We start from the raw sequence: 24,742 nt of genomic DNA, 5'->3' as shown, positions 1-24,742 counted from the left end.
TGTAATTCACTTTTATATATATTTTTGATAAAATATAAATCATTCACTTTGTGGACAGATTTGTGATTCATAGTAAGGCAAATCAAAAATAAAGGTTCGATTTTGGAAATATTCGACTAAAATTTTGAATTTGGAAAATGGAAGAAAATAGGTTTACTTTGTAGAACAAACAAGATTCATAGTTTGTACTTTGAAAGGGTTTATATTTTTGTTATTTTGCAAAATACACAACATTTTCCTACAAATTTCTCTTGGTTTTTTTAATTTGTTATTAAATTTTCTTCATAAGAGTTATTAAGTGAAGAGATAATGTACTTAAATAAAATGATAAAATGATTAAATGATACTTTCGAGTGGGCGGGGCTCCAAAGTTTAGTAAATTTTTGTGTATATCTCGAAAACTGTTTTGTTTATAATAAAAATTTATACATCAAACTAAAGGTATTAAAAACCTTTCCAATGATATATAACATGATACTAGAATATGGACCGACTTTTTTTCATCTAAAAGAAATCGGAAAAAATGTATATTATAAATTTCTATATGTTAATAGCCAATAAATTAAGCTTTTATTTAAGGTATAAACCAAAGAATAAACAAGAAGTGAAACGCTGTCATTTTTTTACAACAATAACATTACGCTCTTCTCACAGACGAGTGCTGTGTAAATCCAACACATATGTAAAAATTGTATTCTCTCTCAAAACTTCTAAACTTTTTCGCGAAAATTTGAGGGTAATAGCACTTTAAAATATTTTTTATCACTTAACATTATATTTTATAATTTTTTTGCACAATTTAAACACATTTAATAGCCCGAAAATAATATATTTTTTACGAACGAAAAAAAAATATTTTTTGTTTTTTGACATTAAATTTTTGTTGTTTGAAATTAAAACTAAAAAAACAATGTTGTAAATTTTCGTATGGTAAACGAAAAGATATTTCAAATAAATAATTTATTTTATAAAATATTTATAGATAAAATATGTGCAAAATATCTTAAGAAACCTTTCAAAGTATAAATTGAAATGTAATATTTTTTTTCAATATTTTTCAATACTATTTTTTGCAACTATGCTGACTTGAGAATTCTACTAATACATTCTTAGGTACTTTTGACAACAGTTTCATTTCTTATTTATTCTTTGGTATAAACCATTTATGTATCTAATCAAATGAAAGAGATATTTGATTTCAAAAACCATTTAAAATATATTTTTTGTTTACACAGCTTTCTTAGCTTAGTAAAAATTTCCTAAAATTTCCTAAATAGCAAGAACTTTCTCCAATATGGTATGTACAACTCAGGCTTCGCTTAATAAAGATTTCCTAAATAGACGGCCTACGGCCGGCGCAAGGATTTTCTCCTCTATGGTAAGTCCATAAGTCCATATATATATATATATATATATATATATATATATATATATATATATATATATATATATATATATATATATATATATATATAATTATATATATATATATATATATATAATAATATATATATTTATATATATATATATATATATATATATATATATATATATAAATATATATATAATATATATATATATATATAATATAATATATATATATATATATATATATAAATATATATATATATATATAATATATATATATATATATAATATATATATAATTTAATAATTAATTATTTAATAATTTGCGGCATTCTTTGCAGGTTTTAGCTATTTCAGGCGACCATCAGGGCACAGTGGTTTCCCTTTGTTGGAATATGAAAATGAATTTCTAAACTATCTAACAACTTTTATTATTATTCATTATATAACAACTCTTCAAATATTTGACACTTATATTTTATGTACCTATTAATAAAATTAAAAAAAGTATAAAAATTAATTTGTTTCAAAAAAATCGAATTAAAAAGTTTTACAAAAAGGCATGGTATAAAGAAATTAAGGTAACTCCGTTCTCTCTCAATGAAAAGTTTTTTGACGTAAATAAGAATTATTGAAATTTATTTTTTTTAACAAAAAAGGAGAAACGTTGCCACACATGTAGAAGGGAAAACCATATTAAGGAAATTATAAATAAAAATGTGGAATTTATTTACTAGACACAGAAAGAATCAAGATGATAAACAATACATTCGTTAGAATATCAGAGTTATCATTTGAATGAGTTTTTAAAGCTGATTCCAGTGGTTCTATGTTTAGTTAGACTCGGATTCAGAAAACTTATCAAATTATTCTCATGTTCAAAGAAGATATTACAGAAAAATCACATCTGTTTTACGGAGAATGACCCGCACTACTTACAAGCAAACTTGAAATCAGCAGGGTCCGTCCGCATAGTGAAGAACGGTGATAACTTTTTTCTTATTTTCTTTGCTATTTGAATTTTATGTTGAAGAATATTTGAATTTAGTTCGAAATAGAAAGAAATAAATAATAAACAAAAAACTTGGATTTATAAAGTAAATATGGTACCATATATCGCTTATAACGTCAAAAGTTTAATATTGATACGAAAAAAGAGAACAGTTATACCTTTACTTTTTCTACTATGCAAAAAGGTATTTTGAAATTATTTTTTTTAATTTTTTTTAAGCTCGCGAACTTGAAAAATTTCTTAGTAATAAGATCACGCTTTTGGCTATTTGCTGGCAGTCCTTTTTTTGCTTCTAATTGAACAGTTCCAAGACATTCAAACCATTTTTTACGTTCCGCCAGAATAATTATATATAATAATAATATGACAAAGATTAGGGTCACATAAGTAAAAGTGTACTTGAAAAATTATTTTTTAAAAAACCTGTATTTTGAAAAGGTCAAAAAAGTATTCTTCAAGGATTTTTAATTTGGTTAAATTTTTGCAGTTTTTGTTATTTAATCTGATAAAAAAAACAAGTAAAAGTGTTATATTCGGCTGTGCCGAATCTTATATACCCTTCACCATAGTGTATTTTAAACATCTTTTATAAATTTTAAATTTTTTCCCGACTACATTATTATTACATCAAAAGCTAAACAAAAAGAACAACAACAACGCTAAACGAAATAAAACACAAAATACACAAGGCATCTAAACCAACAGACATCTAAACATACATAACGAAAAACACAGAAAAACTCTTTTGTTTTTGTAAATGCGCTTAGCTATAGACAGTGTGTTTTCTATACACTTATATGCGTTTAACACTAGCAATACGCTGTTGTTTTTAACAGTATACAAGCAAGAGTAAAACAACAACACTTTCGTATTCATTGCTGGTAAACATTGACGAGACGTAGATTTTGTTTTTGTTTATCGTAAAAAAAATTGTTTTAAAAAGCACTTGGAAAAAAATTGTGTTAGTTTTAAATTTCAAACTTACATTATTCGCATAAAAATTATTGTACAATAACTCACAATCTACTCTCATATAATTGAAAACGTTTTAAATACTTTCTTCTATTCATTAAAAAATATATTTGCAAAACAAAAGGGAAAATTATTTTATTTTAACAAAAACTGCAAATCATATTTTTTTGCTGTGTACAAAAAAATTACACAGCTGAATAAAACCAAATACATCTACACACACACGTGTACATCTTTTTCTTTATACAGTGTAGTTGTTGACATTTTTTGATGAAATTTTCAGAGGTTGTCTATAATAAGTTAAAATAAAATGTTTACAGGATTTTTAAAGACTATTGCCACAATAACACAAACATTTTTTTTTATAAACTTAAGTTTTCTCATATGACTTTGCAACCACAATGATTCACCTGCTTTGATGCAGGACGTCGAAGTACTCCATTTACTGTTTTGGGTTGGTTTTCAAAACTATACCTTTAAGGCATTTGTGACGAGGTGTAATCGAATCACAAATCAAAACAACACTCTAACTCCTAAGACTGAAGCTTGTAATTCTAGTCGAGGTATGCCCAATAGCTTTTTGGAGCACAACGCACCTTTCCAATAATAAAGAAGATATCGACATCAACATCAAAGGCTACATGGACATTACAAGCGTCTACGCCCCAAATGACAGGTGTGGAGGTTGAGTTAGCTGTAAAAATTGTTGTTAAGATCAATTTTATTAAAGAATTAAAAGAAAATGGTGAATATACAATAAAATACGTTATAAAGACAGAGGTGCAATATTTAGTAGTAAACATCAAATATAGTAGTATTACAAATGCATTTACAGATATTCCAAAGAGTTATTTCATTGTATAATATAAATATAATACTAACACCCCTTCTCAATATTACAAATATTGCATATTATAAATTAATATTACATTCAAATAACATTTTCCGCAAAATAAAGAAATTCAATTAATTATATAAACCAATTTCCGATATAACAAATTCATATAATATTCTAGTAACAATTTCAATAAATTAATTACATAAACCAATTAAATTCAAAAATTTAGATATTTTAATCTTTTGCAAGGTTTGGTTAAAATGTCCGCCAACATCAAATCAGTAGGACAATAATCATATGAAACTTTATTCGACCTATGTGTTTTCTCCTTGGGGAAACCTTCTCATCTTGAAGAATTTTGAGACAGCTTTAATTGTCTTCATAAATTGTAGGATTCGGCAAATCGATCCTAAACTCTTTCATTAGCTGAATAATCCACAAAAGTTTTTGAGATGCTTCTGCAAGGACCACGAACTCAGCCTCAGTAGACGATAACGTTACATTTGACTGCTTTCTGCTAGCATAACTAATAACAGCATCACCAAGCTTGAAGATGTAACCATTTGTAGATTTGCGGTCAGTCAGCGTCTGCAAAACCTTTAAGCTCCAATTCAGATTTAGAACCCACACACAATTTCAAAATTTTAGTGCCTTTAAGGTATTTGAAAATTCTCTTGACCTCTGTCCAATCGTTTTCATTTGGGTAGTTTATTTTGCGTGACAATATTGACACAGCGACAACAATGTCAGGACGTGTATTATTAGAGACGTATAGCAGTGATCCGATTGCCTTTCGGTATAAATTATTGTCTGGTAATAACTCATTTTCGTTCATCTTTAAATATCCGGGATCCATGGGTACAGACGATGTCTTTGCATCTTGAATATTAAATTCTTTCAAAATTCTGTTTATATACTGCTCTTGGGATAAGTAAAATATACCATCATTACGTTTAACTTCAATTCCTAGATAATTCAAATCGCCTAAATCGGTAATTTCGAAATTTTATTCCAAAATTCGTACAACGTCCTTAATTTGTTGATCCGATTGCGAAGCTATTATAATGTCGTCTACGTAAATCAAAATGTATGTTATCAAGTCACCATCATCTTTAACATACAAACAAGGTTCGGCCTTTCCCCTTCTGAATCCCGAATCAATTAATATCTGATTGATTCTAAGAATCCAACGGGCCGACTGTTTCAAACCATACAAACTGTGATTTAGTTTGCAAACAAGACTCTCTTGCCCAGGAAATCTTCTGATTGCTTTATAAAAATCTTCTGGTTGCTTTATATAAATATCTGAGTCCAACTCATCGTATAAAAACGCTGTCTTAATGTCTATGTTGCAGACTTTCATGTTCCTGTTACTTGCAATGGCCAATTGACTTCGAAATGACGTCTATTTCACGACTGGTGCAAAAATCTCGTCGTAGCTTTCGCCATACTTCTGCGAATACCCTTTTGCGACCAATCTTGCTCTATAATTCTTCACGCCATCGACATTATGTTTTGTCTTGAAGACCCATTTGCAGCCTGATAATTAACCGTTTTGAGGAAGCTCCACCAAGTCCCACGTATTATGTCGCAATGATTTCATCTCCTCCTCCATGGCATAGAACCAATTTTCACTGTCGGGTTTTAAAATAGCCTCATTATAACTTACTGGATTATCACTAGTACAGGTCTTATATCCGTATTTCTTGGGGGGAACGCCTTTGTTCGATCTTGACGAAGTTTTTGGTGCAGCAAGTGAGTCACCCTGCACTTCGGAATCTGACGATGACAAAAATTTATCCTCTGATGAAAATCATCTGTGCTAACAATATCCTCATTCTCAAGTTTCGAAAAAGATACATTTACCATTTCGGTATCTAAATTACTAAGGACGGTCAGGTTTGTGCTTGTTGCTGGGCTTTCGACAGAATTACTTCTCACCCCGCACTAATTTAATGCACTACTTCGTATAACTGTTCTAAGTTATGCGTTGTCTTCATTGAACGCGTGCTTTCGTTTTACCTCACAGTGAGTTTATGTTTTTTATTGGTGGAGACCATAGAATACTCACGATATAACCTGGTGGAGACCATTTAAACTCAAATATAAACTGGTGGAGACCATTAAAACTCTGGAACTTTTTTCTGGTGGAGACCATTAATACTTTTGATGAAATCAAGTCCGGATGCTCCAACTTCCTATATGAAGGTATAGGTCAGTTGGTGGGGTTTTTCTCTGGACAAACGTGTGTTAACCTGGCAATATGAGTGCTTGATGCACCGCTATCCTAATTAAAACCCAAAAAAAAGCAAACGTTAAAATGAAAACAAATATGGCAACATAAACATTTTTGACAAGTAAGTCCACAAATAGCAAGTTTAAAAAAATCAACTGTTCAAATGAGTCTACTTTATAAATTTACTTTGCTTTTTTCGACTTTTTCCTACTTTTTTCGACAAAAAGTCGATTGTTCGATTATTCGAAAGTCGATTTATAGAAAAGGTCGGAAAAAGAAAATAGACGAAAAAAGTTCAAAAAACGTGTTGACTCCAGTACAAAAAAGTCAAAAACTCTAAAATAGTCCGAAAAACTCGAAAATCGTCAAAAAGTAGGAAAAGGTAGAAGAGTCGACTATTTATAAAATACTAAAGTCTAAAAGTCGAATTTTAATTAAATGAAAAAAGTCGAAAAGTCGACAAAGCTATTTTTCATAAAATGCAAAAAGTCGAAAAGTTGACTTTTCTTTTCAACTAATGAACCCTACTTAATTATTTATTTGTCTTTCTTTTCAAAAAAGAGGAGGCATCATGTTGGTCTCCTATAAGAATGCCCACAAGAGAGTGACAATTGTATACCTCCCTAGTCACCTAGGCGGGTGGTGGTCGGTCGGCTAGTGGTGACATGGTATATTATCACCTAGAGGCAACGGACGGACCCTGATTGCGGTATTCAGGGGGTATTCTTGGGATACATACTTATTTTTATACCATTGATCTCAGCAGAATCACTACCATAACCCATAATAGAGCGCGATGTCTGTCTGGTGTGCCTTTCAGTGAAGCTCTTGTTGTCTTCAAACACTATGGTGGACGAATATTTACAGAAACACTTGTTAAGCCGCCTTTTATACAAATTTATAGCTTTGTAGAGAATGTCTTCACGGACCTAGAGGAAATAACCTGGATAGGTTGTCGTCTTATATACATATGTATGTATGCTTGGGCAAAATATTGGTAATAACCATTGTGGGCTTTATGTCGACTTTAGATTCCTTATAGTTTTCACACTATAATATTGAACCAAATAAGCATTCTTGCTGGAATTAAAGTTTAAAACAAGTTTAATTTCAGTCAAACATTCAAGTTTCAAGTGTTGAAATACACTTTCATTACACTTTAATTCAATAGAATTTTCCAGTGAAAAGGGAACTTGAATTTAAGTCGATCATTATAATGTTTTTTTAATACAAATATGAATTTAGTACTTTTTGAATTTTCGGACATTTAAGTGATAAAAATTGTACCTATTTTTGGTACATTTTTATAAAACATTGTTTTTGGTTTATTAAGTGCCGGTCGACACTAAGAAACTTTTTTTGGGAAACTTTTGATTTTGCGTGAGAGAGATTTTATATTGACGCTATATCCGATTTTTTGTCGGTTACGTCTTTTTTGCCGAGATAAATTTTTATGATAAAAACAATGTTGAGGCGGTTACGTCTGAATTCTCTGTCTAAAAAAAATATTTTTTGGGTATATCTTTATATAATTTGTAATAATCTGAAATTTAAGGGTGTAATAAATATTTTTTATAAGATTTTAAGATCATCATCAACGATGTCTGTTTGTCAGTATTTTTTTTGAAAACCGGATAGGTTCCGAATGTTATGAGCTAGAATGATGAAATTCTCCTTAAATGCTTATTGTTGACAAATATTGTTTTGTGTTAATAATGGGCAAAATCTGTTCATGATTTCACTTATACCCCATTTACACATACACAAAATCTAGTACTTAAGAGATTTCGAGCCAAATCTATTTGATTTTAATTAGATTTCCCATACAAAATTCATATCTGTTCTTTCCTAAATAATACTAAAAAATACGGCACAAGAAAAAAGAGAAAAATAAAAGAAACAAAAAAATTAAAATGTCAAACAATTTTTTATAAATTGAAAAACATGAATGAAAAGTTTCTTTAAAATAAAAGGTAATGTTATATTTAACTATAATTTTTTTATTAAAAATAAAATTTTTTTAAATATCGTATTTCTTCTTCTTCTAATTTTTCAATTAAACACAATTTCAAGAAATATTAGCAAAAATGAAATCTTCCTAAATGTCAAAAATAGAAGGTATAAACGGTATAGATTTATAAAGAGATTTTAAATGAAATCTAGTAGATTTCGGTCATGTGTAGATGGGGTATTAGCCCTATACAAGTACCTCCCGGATTATAGTTAAAACATTAACTTTCATCTGGGAGGCTTGGAGCACCTATATGAATTAAATAGAAAAATTCGTATATCTATATAAATTTGACTAAAGAACATTTAGAAAATAACGGGCGGACTTTCAATGGGGGGCTCGGCACTTCCCATATTAATTAAATACAAAATTTCGTATATCTGGGAAACTATTAGATTATTAAAAAATTTTCATAGATTAATTAATATTAGAAAATTACTTAACCTATATAGAACTTTAAGTTGGAAGTGTAGAAATAGGATGGCACACATTTTATTCCGGATTTCATCGTTCTAGGGCATAGAATAATTTTATACATAGAAGCGAATCTGAGCATGGCAGAACCTAAGTCTGCTGTCAAAAACCTAAGTCGTGAGAATGTATTAGTTGAAAAATATGTAACACAACAAACACAAACTCTTTCGTTTAAAAAGTTTTTATATTTTTGTTTGACATTATATTTCGATATTTTATGAAATAATGTTTTGAATTAGCCATTTTTATTCAATATCAGTTGACCAATGTATGAAACATCTTCGTTAAAAATTATTCTTAATTTTAAATAAACTCTTTGTGTTTGCTAGGTTGAGTCAATATTGACACTTAAAAATTATATTAAAAAAATAAAAACGATTGAAAAATTTGTTTTTTTCTGAAAATGTTTTCAATAATTTTATAGGAAAAACATAACTTTTAGCAGTGTTTATTGCAGCAGCAGGGGCTATTTTGCCAAAGGAATTGTGCTAATGCTAAAATTAACGCTTGATATGAACGATTATTGTTAATTTCAAAGCAGCCCAAATGCAGTCAAAGTACACCCTACACCACACTAATGGGAACGGCATTTTGTTTATGTCTTAAAGTTTGTAACACCTGCGTCGAAGTAATGATGTAATCCGTCCATAAATTAGCCTATTGAAATATTTTGTAAGCGGTACATGCTATACAAGAATAGGGTATTTATAAAATTCGACTCAACAAATTTTATATATACGAAATTTTGACTATATATTGTTAATTAAGCAAACATCAATCTCTTGAATATAACTTCTACATTAAAAAATTCTAAATAACTTATTGCTACTTACTCGCAATGTGGTAGGGTATGATGTATTCGGATACATTTTGTACTTTCATATTTTTGTTATTTTATGTAAACAAAAATAAAAATACTCATACAATTATATTAAATTCACACAGAACCTGTACATGTGAGAGAGTAATATTTCTTATGCTCACTTTCGTATCTATTTATTAATTTATGTTCTAGGGTGTGTACTACAACAACAAACTTTTTTTTAAAAAATGTTACTATGGCCGTATATATAAAATGATATATAACTGCTAGCGGACGATCTTGTCCACGATAAAAACCTATATAGAACTTTAAGTTGGAAGTGTAGAAATCAGATGGCATAATTTTTTCCGGATTTCATCGTTCTAGAGTGTGTACTACAACAACAAACTTTTTTTTACAAAAAATGTTACTATGGCCGTATATATAAAATGATATATAAGTGCTATAGGACGATCTTGTGCACGACAAAAACCTATATAGAACTTTAAGTTGGAAGTGTAGAAATCGGATGGCATAAATTTTATTCCGGATTTCATCGTTCTAGGGTGTGTACTACGACAACAAACTTTTTTTTTACAAAAAAATGTTACTATAGTCGTATATATAAAATGATATATAAATGCTATTGGACGATCTTGTGCACGATAAAAACCTATATAGAACTTTAAGTTGGAAGTGTAGAAATCAGATGGCATAATTTTTTTCCGGATTTCATCGTTCTAGGGTGTGTACTACAAAAACAAACTTTAAAAAAAAAATGTTACTATAGCCGTATATATAAAATGATATATAAATGCTATTGGACGATCTTGTGCACGATAAAAACCTATATAGAACTTTAAGTTGGAAGTGTAGAAATGGGATGGCATACATTTTTTTCCGGATTTCATCGTTCTAGGGTGTGTACTACGACAACAAACTTTTTTTTACAAAAAATGTTACTATAGTCGTATATATAAAATGATATATAAATGCTATTGGACGATCTTTCGACTTTTTTATGCACATAAAGAAAACAACCCGACGAAAAGCAAACCGTACCAGCTGTTTTATCAAAATAAAAATTTTTTTTGTGTGGTGAGTTATTTTTGTTTACAAATATGTGTTTCTGCACGTGGAAAAGACGCAAAAACTCGTTTTCATTATTTACATTTTCAATATGTGGGATTCTATCGTTACAGAATGCCTTTTAATAAAAAAACATTCAAAAAATGTTACTATAGCCGTATATATAAAATGGTATATAAGTGCTATCGGACGATCTTGTGCACGATAAAAACCTATATAGAACTTTAAGTTGTAAGTGTAGAAATCGGATGGCATACATTTTTTTCCGGATTTCATCGTTCTAGGGTGTATACTATAACAATAAACTTTTTTTTCAAAAAATTTTACTATAGCCGTATATATAAAATGATATATAATTGCTATCGGACGATCTTGTGCACGATAAAAACCTATATAGAACTTTAAGTTGGAAGTGTAGAAATGGGATGGCATACATTTTTTCCGGATTTCATCGTTCTAGGGTGTGTACTACGACAACAAACTTTTTTTTACAAAAAATGTTACTATAGTCGTATATATAAAATGATATATAAATGCTATTGGACGATCTTGTGCACGATAAAAACCTATATAGAACTTTAAGTTGGAAGTGCAGTAATCGGATGGCATAATTTTTTTCCGGATTTCATCGTTCTAGGGTGTGTACTACACAACAAACTTTTTTTACAAAAAATGTTACTATGGCCGTATATATAAAATGATATATAACTGCTATCGGACGATCTTGTGCATGATAAAAACCTATATAGAACTTTAAGTTGGAAGTGTAGAAATGGGATGGCATACATTTTTTGCCGGATTTCATCGTTCTACAACAAACTTTTTTTAAAAAAAATGCTACTATAGCCGTATATATAAAATGATATATAACTGCTATCGGACGATCATGTGCACGATAAAAACCTATATAGAACTTTAAGTTGGAAGTGTAAAAATGGGATGGCATACATTTTTTCCGGTTTGTACTACAGCAATTTTTTTTACAAAAAATGTTATTATGGCCGTATATATAAAATGATATATAAGTGCTATCGGACGTTCTTGTGCACGATAAACACCTATATAGAACTTTAAGTTGGAAGTGTAGAAATCAGATGGCATAAATTTTGTATAACAAACTTTTTTACAGAGTTGTACAAAATGTAGCATTTTTGTTTACATTTTTACGGAACATAAATCTCCATTTTTGACAAAAATTTTACCACTTATAGCCAGATCCGGACAACATATTGTTAGAAAGAGCTTTGAAATACCTTTTCAACGATATATATTATGACCCCTGTTCAAACATATTTGAACACAGTTTAAAATCTTATTTTGGTGCATGTGTTTGGTCATAAAAACTATTCGATTAGTTTACTTGAGTTACAAATAAATATTTATCGTTTAGTTTTTTATGACCTTTAGTAATGATAAGAATGGTAGCACTAAGATGCACATTAATTCTCTGGTTTATGTAACGCATAGACATTATGAGATATAATTAGAAATATATCATATTCTTATCACTAGCGCACTTGAAAACCCACCCTTAAATGGGAATATGAAATTGATAAGATTGAATGCATAAAAAGAGTGAATGAGGTCTTATCTTAGTTTTAAGATTTTGTTTATTAGTTCTTAAGTTTTTAGTTTCAAAAATAAATTTAGTGTTATTCAAGATTCGTAAGAGTGCTTTAAAACCACTCGCGGTCTTGTAACATTCAGCGGTAAAATTTGTATTTTTACTTAATACATTTTTTACAACCCCATTTATTAACCCTTTGAGGAACGATTCCATTTTTATATAGTTCTTGGATAAAAATGCCTTCATTTTGTAATTCCATCGATACAATGTTACCAATAAATATTGGAAAAATTGCGGACAAGATTTCAAGCTTTCATTGGATGTATGGATATATACTAATATCTTAATAAATATTGTTGTAGGAAAAAGGTAAAGTACATAAAATTATTAATTGTAAATTAATGTTTTTTTATTTAATATTAGTTATTTGTTGTTTTGGCAACATCAACATCAAAATACCTTTCCAACAATGTATAACTTTCAACAAGTTTTTTTCATATTTCAGTAGCTAAGAAGTCGGCTCCAATTTTTGCTGCTTTTGCTACTGATGTTGCTTTAGGTCCTGTTGTTGGAGTTGATCCTGTAGCTCCTGTTGTTGCTGTTGCTTATGTTGTTGCAGTTGCTCCTGTTCTTGTTGTTTGGGAGCTGTACTGGCTGATGCTGTGGAACCGACAGTCGCACTGTCTGGAGCAGTGGCTGTGATACTGTCTGGAGCAGTGGCTGTGATACTGTCTGGTACTGCATAGGCCACTGATGAAGCCAAACTGGTTGCGGCCACGGCTGTACTGGCCACGGCTGAGCCAACGTCTGTTGAGGCGAATATTGTTGAGCCAATGGCTGTTGACGAGAATATTGTTGAGCCAACGGCTGTTGAGTCGATTATTGATGAGCCAACGGCTGTTGAGGCGAATATTGTTGAGCCGATTGTTTTTGCTACTAGAGAGATAATATGTATAATTAAAATACAGCGTACGAATGTGACAACAAACAAGTTAGAGTGCTATATTCGGCTGTGCCGAATCATAAATATCCTCCACCAGCAAGCTACTTTTAATTAAATCCCATTTAACTATCTAATCTTTAGATAATTTGGCAAAATTTTTGTTTCCGTATTGAGGGTATTAACCATATACATAGTAGTATGTAGGCGAAACTAATTGTCAAGGACCTAAGTTCCCTGTCAAAGACCTAAACAAAATAAAAATAAACAGTTGTTCAAAAGGTACTAAATAAAAAATGTATTTTTAGACGTAATTCTTTGTGTGTTATTAATGAAATTTTATATGGAAGTGAATGAAAATATTAGTTATTTATTTTTTTTGAAGATATATTTTATCTCAAAACATATTATAAAAACGTATTTTTGTTATTTTTTTGTTGAATTAAAAAAGTATGTAAAATACTTTTTTAATTTTCAATACTAAAATGTACAGCTTTTCATTTTTCAATTTTAATTAAAATAAAATGTCAAAGAATAAAAAATATTTTTTTTCGTTTGTAAAATATAAATTATTTTCGGTGTTTTAAATAAATGAAAAGTGTTGAAAAAAATAATAAACATTAAGTTTAAGTGATAAGAAAAACTAATAAGTGGTAATATCCTCGCAAGTTTGCGAAGAAAATATGAAGTTTAGTGAGTGCGTTTAGTTCTCACAAGTTTGTTTTATTCTCTCAAAGCTCGTCTGTGTGAAGAGAATAAAAATTTTTGTTTGAAAACCGCTTCAGTTTCGCCAATATGTACTACTATATGGTATTAACATTTATGCATACATATGTGAAACTAATTTTAATTAGGTCCAGAAAATTTTATATTAATAGGCCAGTTTGAAAACTTTTTAAAAGAATAATTTATCTGTACACAGAACATACTCATTATGAATTTTATCCGGATATAATCATTTAATTACGAATTAAGTGATATTAAGTGATTTTCAGAAGTATACCTTATGTGAGAACTAAGACAACTTATGGACCGATCCGGAAAAAATTACGTAAAATATATATATGTTATATATAAATACAAAATACACATTTATGTCGAATTTTATCCCGATAACTTTGATTTTCAATGTGCATTTGAGTAATTTTCGGAAACGGTCCTTACATGGGAGTTGTGACCAATTATAGAAATATGTGCGTTTAATTTCGGAAGTGAGACTTATATGAGAGCTATGACCAAAAATGAACCGATCCGTAAAAAATTTGGTAGAATGATTTGTATGTATACAAAACATATTTGTGTCGAATTTTATGCCGATAGCTTTATAATTCACTGAAATATATCCGTTGTGATTTTCGGAAGTGGACCTTATATGGGAGCTATGAACAATTGTGAACTCATGTTTATTTTTTAAAAAAAGTATTATCATTTTTTTGCGATTTTAAGAAGTTTGTATGGGGATAGTTCCTATGCCCTTGTTTTTTGAAAGTTAAAAGTGGTGTTTTTTAAACATACAAAAGAGTCCTATCGAAATCCGATTTCTTTTTTTACGCTCAAGAATGAAATCGATTTTTTTTTTTTGAGAAAATAATATTCTTCTAGAAAAGTTTGTTAACAAGATCCTTTGGTATTTTACCGTTTTTTATAAATATATACAGTGTCTCTCATAAGTATTCCAATTTAGGTATAGTATGAAAAGAAACCAAATTTAATAACATATTTTGTATGCAAAATTAATAAATTAATTTGTTAAATTGTTTAGACTGTCCTTACCTTTGATATCACGCTTTTGAAAACATTAAAAATCCACATTTACTTAAATTAATTTAGCCTTATTTAAAAAAAGTCCATAAAATTACCTCACAAAAGTATAATTTTTTCTGTATTTCATATTTGACTATATTATACGAAACACAAAAATTAGAATCGAATGTTTTTTGCTACAAATTGTTTTAAGGGGTAACTATCAACCGAATGGATATATTTTTGGACCATTTGGTCCACAATTTTGGGGAATTTGTACCATCTGTTCATGTAATATCATTAAAATGGCGATTTATGGCAATATTTGTATTTTTTCTCTTTTTTCCTAGCGATAAAATCAAAATTTGTTATTAGGATTTAATAGATTCCTTCAGGTATCTTAAAATAATATTTTTTGTTACAAGAATATCAGCTGTTATATATTTTTTGGAGTTGTATACCGCTACGATGTCTTGAAAATTTTAAATATATTAGTGCTTATATCTACAATAATATATACTAGCCAACTTTGTCAGAAAATATCGACCCTAGTGGTACGAAAAGGGTGTTAAGATTTAATTAGAAACAGAAGAACGATACCAAAAATATATCTTGGAATGTTTAAAAACAGATCCTTATAACAAAAATTATTATTTTTAGACACCTCAAGGAATCTATTAAATCCTAATATAAAATTTTGGTTTTATCTTTGGAACAAGAGAAAAATGGCAAATATGGTCAAAAATCGTAATTTTATTGCTATTATATGAAAAGATGGTACAAATGCCCCAAAATTGTGGGCCAAATGAGCCAAAAATATATACATTCGGTCTTAAAACAATTTTAAGCAAAAAGCCATTCCATTCTAATTTTTATGTTTCGTAAAATATGGTCAAAGATGAAATACAGGAAAAATTCGAATACTTTTGTGAAGTAATTTTATAGACTTTTTTAAAAAAAGTTAAATTAATTTAAGTAAATGTGAATTTTTAAAGTTTTAAAAAACGTGATATCAAAGCTAAGAACTGTCTAGACAATTTAACAAATTAATTTATTAATTTTGCATACAAAAAATGTTATTAAATTTGGTTTCTTTTCATATTATACCTAAATTCGAACACTTATGAGAGACACTGTATGTATGTATGTATGTATGTATGTATGTATGTATGTATGTATGTATGTATGTATGTATGTATGTATGTATGTATGTATGTATGTATGTATGTATGTATGTATGTATGTATGTATGTATGTATGTATGTATGTATGTATGTATGTATGTATGTATGTAACAAATGTGTATAAAAACTCAACAAAAGATACCATGATTTAAAAATATAGAAGGTTGTTTCAATATGAATTTGTTGACAAGAAAGGAGATGTTTGAAGTTTATTATTTGTGTAAATATTCAAAAGAGCGTTGCCATATTAAGAAAAAGTGTAAAATACATTGAGAAATTTTTAAACACATATGTGTAATTCATAAATGATGTACAACGATATATATAAGTGGCTGTTGAATTTGAATCTTATTTGCAATGCGTTCTTTTTAAATCAAAATGTAATTAAGCTTTAGTGGAATTAATAATGATTTTTATTATGTTTTACTTACTTAACTTTATCTCAATAATTATAATCAATTAAGTAAAAAAAATGTTGTTAATTATGTTATAACTTTTTTCATTTTTTTGGTTACATTTATAAATTTATTTTGTTTTAAATCGTATGCCATAAAATAATAAAGAGGTATTTTTAAGTATATAAGTAGGTATTTTTAAAACGGATATGACGGTATAAACATATTCCGCGGCCTTTTGTAATGGAGGCTAGGTAAAGGCATCAACCGATATTTTCATTTATAACACAAAACATATCTTATCAGTAGAGAATATTCAAGCAATAGAGAATATTTACCCTAGCTCTTTCTGTTCGGACTATATCGTGCTTTCAACAGACAGACAGATGGACGGACATAGATAGATCATCTTAGATTTAATAAAGACCCAGTTTAATATTCGTCTGGGCTAAATCGTATATGTCTTTTTTTTAATTTTAAGGATTAATTAGGGACCTTAGTTCGTTCCGTTAGACCTTTTAAAATAAAAATCATTTGTTTAAAAAACACAAAATAATAATTACCTTGGGCGTTTCTATTGACGCGAACATTCTTCTCATTATTTTTTAAATCTTGTCTGGAAAAATGTAGGGAACATACTAAAGGTTCACCTGGCAAATCGTCTTCTTCGATATTGCACATCTTTCAAATGGAAATATTACGAATAAACTTCAACCAAAAATCTAACATACGTACCTTTAGCCATTCTTTGCGTATATACGGTATAGTAGGTATTTTAAAGAAATGTATATTTGAAACGCTTGAATGGTGTTTCTTGCTTTCGCATTTCAGAAAAAGACAGCTCATTTTTATAAAAATATTTTTTTGTTGTGTTAAAATTTTTTTTATTTGAATTAAAATATTTGTTATTTATTTTAAGTTTGAATATTTAAAATGAAATGTGGGATTAATATTCATGAATATGGTAGCTTTATTTTATACATAAACTTCAAATCGCCTTTCTTGTCAGATGGTTAATCAGACTGACATTAAGGCAAATTGAAACTACCTTCTAATATATTTATACCATGAAAGATACCACAAAATTAAAAAGCACTTATTACTAAATTATATTTTTACACAGTCTTAAAAAATATAGTATTTAGCTATTTTTTTTTTTATAAAAATAATGCTCCTTAATTGAAATTTTGATTCGGGAACGAATATGTTCGATTTTCTTATTCAATGACTAATTGCAATCATCGATCAAGGTCTCAATAACTAGTCAATAGTGTTCACGAAATGCAATTTTAATTTTAAGTTCAAGTTCACCTGTCTAAAATTAAGTTAATTTACAACTTTTTGATGTGAAAAACTTCCCTTGTTGTGAATTTGTTATAGAATTTTCTAATCAATAAAAAGCTGTTACGAACAAAATCAACTGTTGTGGAATTTCACGAAATCAATTTTCCCTTAGAAGGGAATGAAAATTTAAGAAGAAACGAATTTCAATTCTTTTGGCGCAAGAGGTGAATATTTTTTATTTTAGTTTTAAAGTTTTAAAATAACTTATCACACTAAAAAAATTACTTATAATTTGGAAAGTTTAGAAAAAGGAACTTTAATAAATTTGTACAGCAGAGTACTGTCTAAAATTATTCTGTTTTATCTTTATTGTTAAACTAGAATAATTTTATGTTATTAAAAAGATTTTTCATTTCTTGAAATAAGCGCTAATACCCCATTTACACATACACAAAATCTAGTACTTATGAGATTTGATCGAAATTAAGTTGATTTTAACTAGATTTCCCATACAAAACAAAATCTATTTCGTAACTAGATTTCGTTAAAATCTACTCAAAATGTAATAGTATTTATTGATGCAACTCTGTTTTTTCCTGAATAATACAAAAAAAAAAAAAAAAAAACACGACGCTGTACAAGAAAAAAGAGAAAAACAAAAAGAGGAAACAATAATTAACAAACAACAAAATTCAACAAAATTTTAATAAATTGAAAAACATGAATGAAAACTTTATTGCAAATAAAAGGTAATGTTATATTTCAATATCTAATTTTAATTATAAATAAAATATTAATAAATATTCAATTTTTCCTTCTTATTATATCAAACACAAATTCAAGAAATATAAGAAAAAGTGAAATCTTCCTAAATGTCAAAAATAGTAATTGTAAACGGTTTATTTTAAAAAAGTGTTTAAATGAAATAGATTCCGTGTATGTGTAAATGGGGTATAAGAGGAAAAACTGCAACTTTTGGATTGTTAAAAGGCGCTAAATCTAGCGTCAAAAGCGCAAAATTGGCAACACTGATTAAAAGTACCTTTTATGCAACTCTGTAAAACAAATTTGGAGTTTGTTTTCTTTACGGAGGTAAAATTTGTTTATGTGTTAGTAATTTACACCAAAAGTCATTGAAGCTGAAGTAGCATAAGTCACAACACATAAACAATTTTTGATCAACATTTTGACGTGTGGCCATACAACTTTACATGGAAAGATCGTGATTGTTGTTATTGCATAGTGGTTTTTAACCTACCTGTAATCATACATCGTACGTGTAAACAATATATTTATTACATTATTGTAAACAAAATTATTCACAGAATTTATATGTTATACTTAAAAAAAATTATTTTAATCGAAAAAAATAATAAAGTAAATAAATATCTAAATTTTAATAATTCGAAACAATAGTTAAGAAACAAGTTCATAAGTATATACAAATATTGATGAGATTGATATTCTATTAACACAAAGTATACTTGTGCAATTAGTACGAAAGTGAATTAAATAAAAGTAAGAGATCTTGCTCTGTAATATGTAGTAAACACATTCTCAAAAGCATATTAAATAAAAATACATACAGAATAATTACTTAAAAAACATATCAACTTTGTTAAATAGAATGAAATTTCCGAATAAAGTCCGTGTTTACACGATAAGTTTTTATGTGGATATGAGGTATGTATGTACACACGTCAAGTCGTAAAGTAGTAAGTGAACTGTTAATATGTACTTTTCAAGAGGAACAATAAGTTCGGTTATATACATTCTATGGTGCTGAAAAAACGGAGTATATGTTGTAAATTATTAGCAGAATTTGTTGGCCTACTAAAAATGTTAGTACATACTTAATTTTTGGTTCAGGTCATAATTTGGCAACTATCAATTGAATTTTAGAAATTGTCATTAAACCGTCAAATTATTAATTAAAAATATGTTTATACTTTAGTTTAACTAGCGAGGCATTTTTATCAATTTCAACTGATTTTAGTTAATATCTTTATAATTTGACAAATATACAGTGTGTGACAAAAATGTGTAAATGATGGTAAATTATTTAAACTTTCGTTCTAAATTTTTTAACTAAATGTCTTTTAATCTGTATTTAATGAAGATATCTTTAAACTAAAATAAATAAAAAATCCATTTGATTACACCGCCCGACAAAAAGAGAAAAAATTCGTAAGACAAGAACCGAATAATATACGTCTGATGCTGTAAATTTAAGGGAAAAATCTGCGTTTTCATTTTTTCATTTCGTGATCCTGTCTCCTTTAAAAAGGACATGAAAGTTTTAAAAAGTACATTTTTCAAAAAATATTAAAAAATACTTTCAGTAATCAATGTCAAATTTGGTGTCAAGCCAACAAGAAGAGTTGGGAAAAGTTTTGTATTATTTTTATTTTATACTGCTAGGATGAAAATCTGTCAAAAATGTCCTTTAAATTTCTTATCCTAAAAAATCTTTAAAATTTTCAATATTATTAAAAAAAATGTTTAATGATTTTTTTATACATTTTTTTGGTCCTGACAGAATAAACTAAAAATAACAAAATATTTTACAGCTCTTTTTGTTAGGTTTGCACAGGTAGCCAATGTCGGCTTTACTTGGGTCCATATTGATCCCTTTTTGTTAGCTTGAAATCAAATTTGGAATTGTTTGATCAGTAGAAGTATTTTAAAATATTTTTTGAAAAATGTACTTCTTAAAACTTCGAAGTCCTTTTAAAAGGTTACAGGATCAAGAAATGAAACTAAAGAAGTATTTTTCTCCATTAAATTTATATTTTCAGACGAATATCAAACTTTCAAGTTTTTCACACAAATTGATTGTCAAAATCCATTTGAAAATGCTTCTGTGACGTAGGCTGCAGGCAACTGTAAAATGCATACTCTCAAACAGTTTGCAACATGCTTCATGCGTGGTGAACATCCATACTTCATTATTTAGATTAATTTTTGGTTCATCTTAAACTTCATCTATTAGAGAATTCTATTTTCTAGCATGGATCGAATTGATGAATGGCATAAAATTATGGTTTAAATTATATATCCCCATTTACTTCACCATTTCAATATGATACTCACAACATGTAATTTCCCGTAGTTATGGAAAGTAGCTAGAAGTGTGCCAATTTGTAAAAATAATGTTAAGCAACATATTGAAAACTATCGACCTATTACAATTTTGCCGTGTTTGTCTAAAGCTTTTGAGAAGATACTTAAAGATCAATTTACAGGTTATATGCAAGAAATGAATTTAATAAGCGAGTGTCACTCTGGTTTTAGACATGGTTACAGCACAACTACTCTTCTAACATCTTTAACTGATGCTATTAGATTTATCAATTTTTTTTTGTTTTCAAGTTTTCTTTTGTACGACTATGCAATAAATATAAAACTTTCAAAATTTTTCACTAAAATATTTGTTCTGGTTGCAATTTCTTTTAGCAGACGCGAATATTTTCAAAACAAAATATATTTTCTGTTTTAGCAGCGCACGCAAACAACAGTAGACAAATTATTAACAAGTTATTACAATAAGTGTTAAAGAAAAAATAAATTGTAACTGGCAGTTGCATTTTGCTATTTGCAGTAGCAGAACCAAATAATATACAGCTTGGAAAAACTTAGCAGTACAACGATATCCTGTGTACGTTACTATGGTAAAAAATATGTTTCGATGCTTTGTGCTGCTAGAAATATCAAAGTAATATTGCAATTTTTAGTAGCAATAATATTAAAATGTGAAGATGTCAAAATATTTATAGAATTATATTGATAGAAATGTGTAATTTACTGCAAGTGGTTACTACTATATTAGTAAATTTAAACGCTGCTATTTAAACCAATTTTTTAGTTTGCAAATTGCAAAATTCATTTTCATTTTCTTCAACAGCTTGTAAACTTGTATACTTATTCTTATCGGAATCTTATCGGAAAATTTTATAAGTGGAATTCCACAGGGTTCCAATCTTACTTCCACACTATTTATAGTATTTCTTAACGATTTTATAAAAACTTTTAACTGTTCCAGAATCACAAATTTTCATTTATGCTGATGATATTTATATTTTGTTCCAACATTAAGTATTTATATGATGTACTACAGTCGAATATAAATTTTAATATGAATAGGGCTCAAGCATGGTTTAATATTAACAATGTGAATGTTAATATAAACAAGTAAGAGTGATATACTTGGCCGAATCTTATTTACACTTTAGCTTATTGTATTTTAAACATAATAGTTTTATAATTTTTATTTTTGAATGGACAAATGACAATGAAATATAAGTTAGAAAATTTTTCAAGCATTTTGGACCTATTCTAAATCTGTTTGGACGTAATCTTTTGTAATATTTCATAAAATGCATATTTAGCATCGATGCAGAAAATATTACAATAAGGATATAAAATAATATGAGGGTTTTATTATTAGTATGTAATAATGGGAGTTGTAATAACAAAATTCTACGTGAACATTCATCAAATCTAGAAAGACATTTGAAACTAGTGCATCCCGTTCAGATTAGGTGAAAAAAAGTGTGATAAAAATAAACCAAAAATTTAAAAACAAAAATTGTTGTGAATAATATGATGTTTTAAAAAATATGAACAGCAAAAAGCCAATAGTAGACTGCATAACGAGATGGAATTCAACATTTGGTATGATTAAAAGGCTGTTGAAAATAAAAGATGTTGCAGATCCACTAAGCATTGAAAACTTAAGTATACATCTGAGTCCTAATGAATGGAATTTTGCGAAAGAATTTACATAAGTGATTCAACCCATTTATAATGCTACAATTAAACTACAAACTGTGCTGTTATGTTTCAGCGAATTATACATTATAATGGATATATTATTCGAACTTGAAAATTTACCATCGGGTCAAACGCCGGAATTACTTATTAATTTTATAAATAAGAGAAAAAGTAAACTGTTTGATATCGATCTATTTAATGCAGCTATATATTTGCATCCCCGAATTAAAATTTGATTGGATTCAGAGCACAAAGAAAATGAAAAGAAATATATAACCAGTTTATATGAAAGAATAAATTTAATTAAAGGTAAGTAATTAAAAATAATTATTATCTATGGATAAATGGATAACCACACTTAATTAATTTGGTGAAAATATATTAATTACTGTTTACTTTTTCTATATTTATATATAGGAATTACGTCTGAAGTCGTTAACCAGTGTGTGTTAGATGAAGAATCGACAAGAACCAAAGTGAAATCTTTGACATAGTTAAAAAAAACTGGATCGAGATACCTCTGTTAACGGAATTAGAAGTCCGTTTTATGGCGTATGAACGAGAACAAACGTTACACTGAATGCCAATATTCTGGATTATTGGTGTACTAAAAAAAGTCCATTAAGAACTTTAGCCGAAATAATATTGGGACTTTTTCTGCTTTAAAATTCATATTATCAGATCAGCGTAATCAATTGACATCCTTTAATGTAGAAAAGATTTTGATGGTAAAAGTAAATAGTCTTTTTAATTATGAAAAAATAAATTAATTTACCGTAATATAATAGTTTATAATATTTTGATAATGTGAAATAAATGTATATATATATATATATTTATTTTGTATTAATAAAGTATTTTACTAACTTTTAATAAAAAATAGTATTACTGTTATTTTAAAACTATTGTAGAGAAGGTTACACTACAGGCAAAAACTTTATTATTATTCTAAATTGCAAATAAACCGTTAATTTTGAAAGTGGTATAAGTCCTATTTCTAAATAATTGTCAAGAAAAAGTATAATATTATTCTCGAATTATTTTCATAAAAAAATTTAAAATTCGTGTGGAGAATAATTTTGAACTAAAATTAAAAAATTTAGTTTAAAATGAACAAAAATGTTTGCATACTTAAATTAATATTTCGTAAATTTTACCATATTTATTCAAAATTCCCTCTTTTCAATTTATGTAAATTAATTTTTTCAAGAATCATTTGCATTATACTAAAATATTTCGTACAATTTCGTATATATTACGAAAGAATTTCGTGGTGCGAAACAACGAACGATTCGTACAATGTACGACATTTTTCGTATATATTAGGCATGGATTTTTTTCAGTGTATACAATAAATTACTATATTTACATACAAATATGTTTGGTAATTTACTATTAAATAGGATACATAATATTAAATGAGTTTGTTTTGTATAAAAATAATAAATTAGAAAATAAAAATGTAAAATATTTGATTTGAAGTTAGTATGAGGCCATTTTCTTAATTGAATGGTTCAATTTTACATACTAGCAAGTAGTATTTAGGGCACTTCAAATTTATGATCAAAAGTGGACCAATTATAAAATATATTTGTTCGAAAGTAGTTTACCTATGCTTTCGTCCATAATGAAATCAATGATTATTAGTAGATTTTGCCAAAATCTACAAAATAAGTAGATTTTGTTTTGTATGGAAAATATAGTAAATATTAATAAGTAGATTTGCCCAAAATTTCATAAGTACTAGATTTCGTTGTAGATGGATTGTTAGATGATTAGTCCTGGGCTATATCAAATCGGATAAGCATTAATATTAATAAATCAAAATGTTTAGTTATTGGTTATCCCGTTAACACCATTTACTCATCATCTAATGTTTATATCTATATAATACAGTAATCATACGATTTTGGCCATTTAAAAAGTATTTCACACGTACGTATGCTTGAATAAACAAGTAGGAAAGTATAGTCGGGCATGGCCGACCATATGATACCCTACACCATGAGTATATTTTTACAATTTTTACTTTTATAAAATTTTTATTTTTTGTA

The 24,742-nt window shown here is 28.0% G+C and overlaps 1 protein-coding gene and 1 pseudogene across 2 annotated transcripts; one reads left to right on the top strand and one right to left on the bottom strand.

Moving 5' to 3' along the window:
• Window positions 1-3,591: 3,591 nt before the first annotated feature.
• On the bottom strand, window positions 3,592-19,290 carry LOC124420887 (TOX high mobility group box family member 3-like). 2 transcript variants are annotated; one of them, XR_006941424.1, is made up of 3 exons: window positions 19,174-19,290; window positions 12,829-13,305; window positions 3,592-4,046 (listed from the first exon to the last, which is right to left on the bottom strand). XR_006941424.1 is itself a non-coding variant. In XM_046955299.1 (2 exons), exons 1-2 carry the CDS (start codon window positions 19,181-19,183, stop codon window positions 12,911-12,913), a joined length of 405 nt encoding a protein of 134 aa, XP_046811255.1. In that variant the 5' UTR covers window positions 19,184-19,290; the 3' UTR covers window positions 12,757-12,910. The 2 variants fall into 2 exon arrangements, 1 of the variants encoding a protein (XP_046811255.1); XM_046955299.1 differs by lacking the exon at window positions 3,592-4,046 and having other exon boundaries at window positions 12,757-13,305.
• Window positions 18,964-23,658, top strand: LOC124420522 (annotated as a pseudogene).
• The last annotated feature ends 1,084 nt before the right edge of the window (window positions 23,659-24,742 follow it).

Source organism: Lucilia cuprina, chromosome 6 (assembly GCF_022045245.1).
Source record: "Lucilia cuprina isolate Lc7/37 chromosome 6, ASM2204524v1, whole genome shotgun sequence".
Lineage (NCBI taxonomy): Eukaryota > Metazoa > Arthropoda > Insecta > Diptera > Calliphoridae > Lucilia > Lucilia cuprina.
This window is presented reverse-complemented; position numbering and strand designations above follow the sequence as displayed.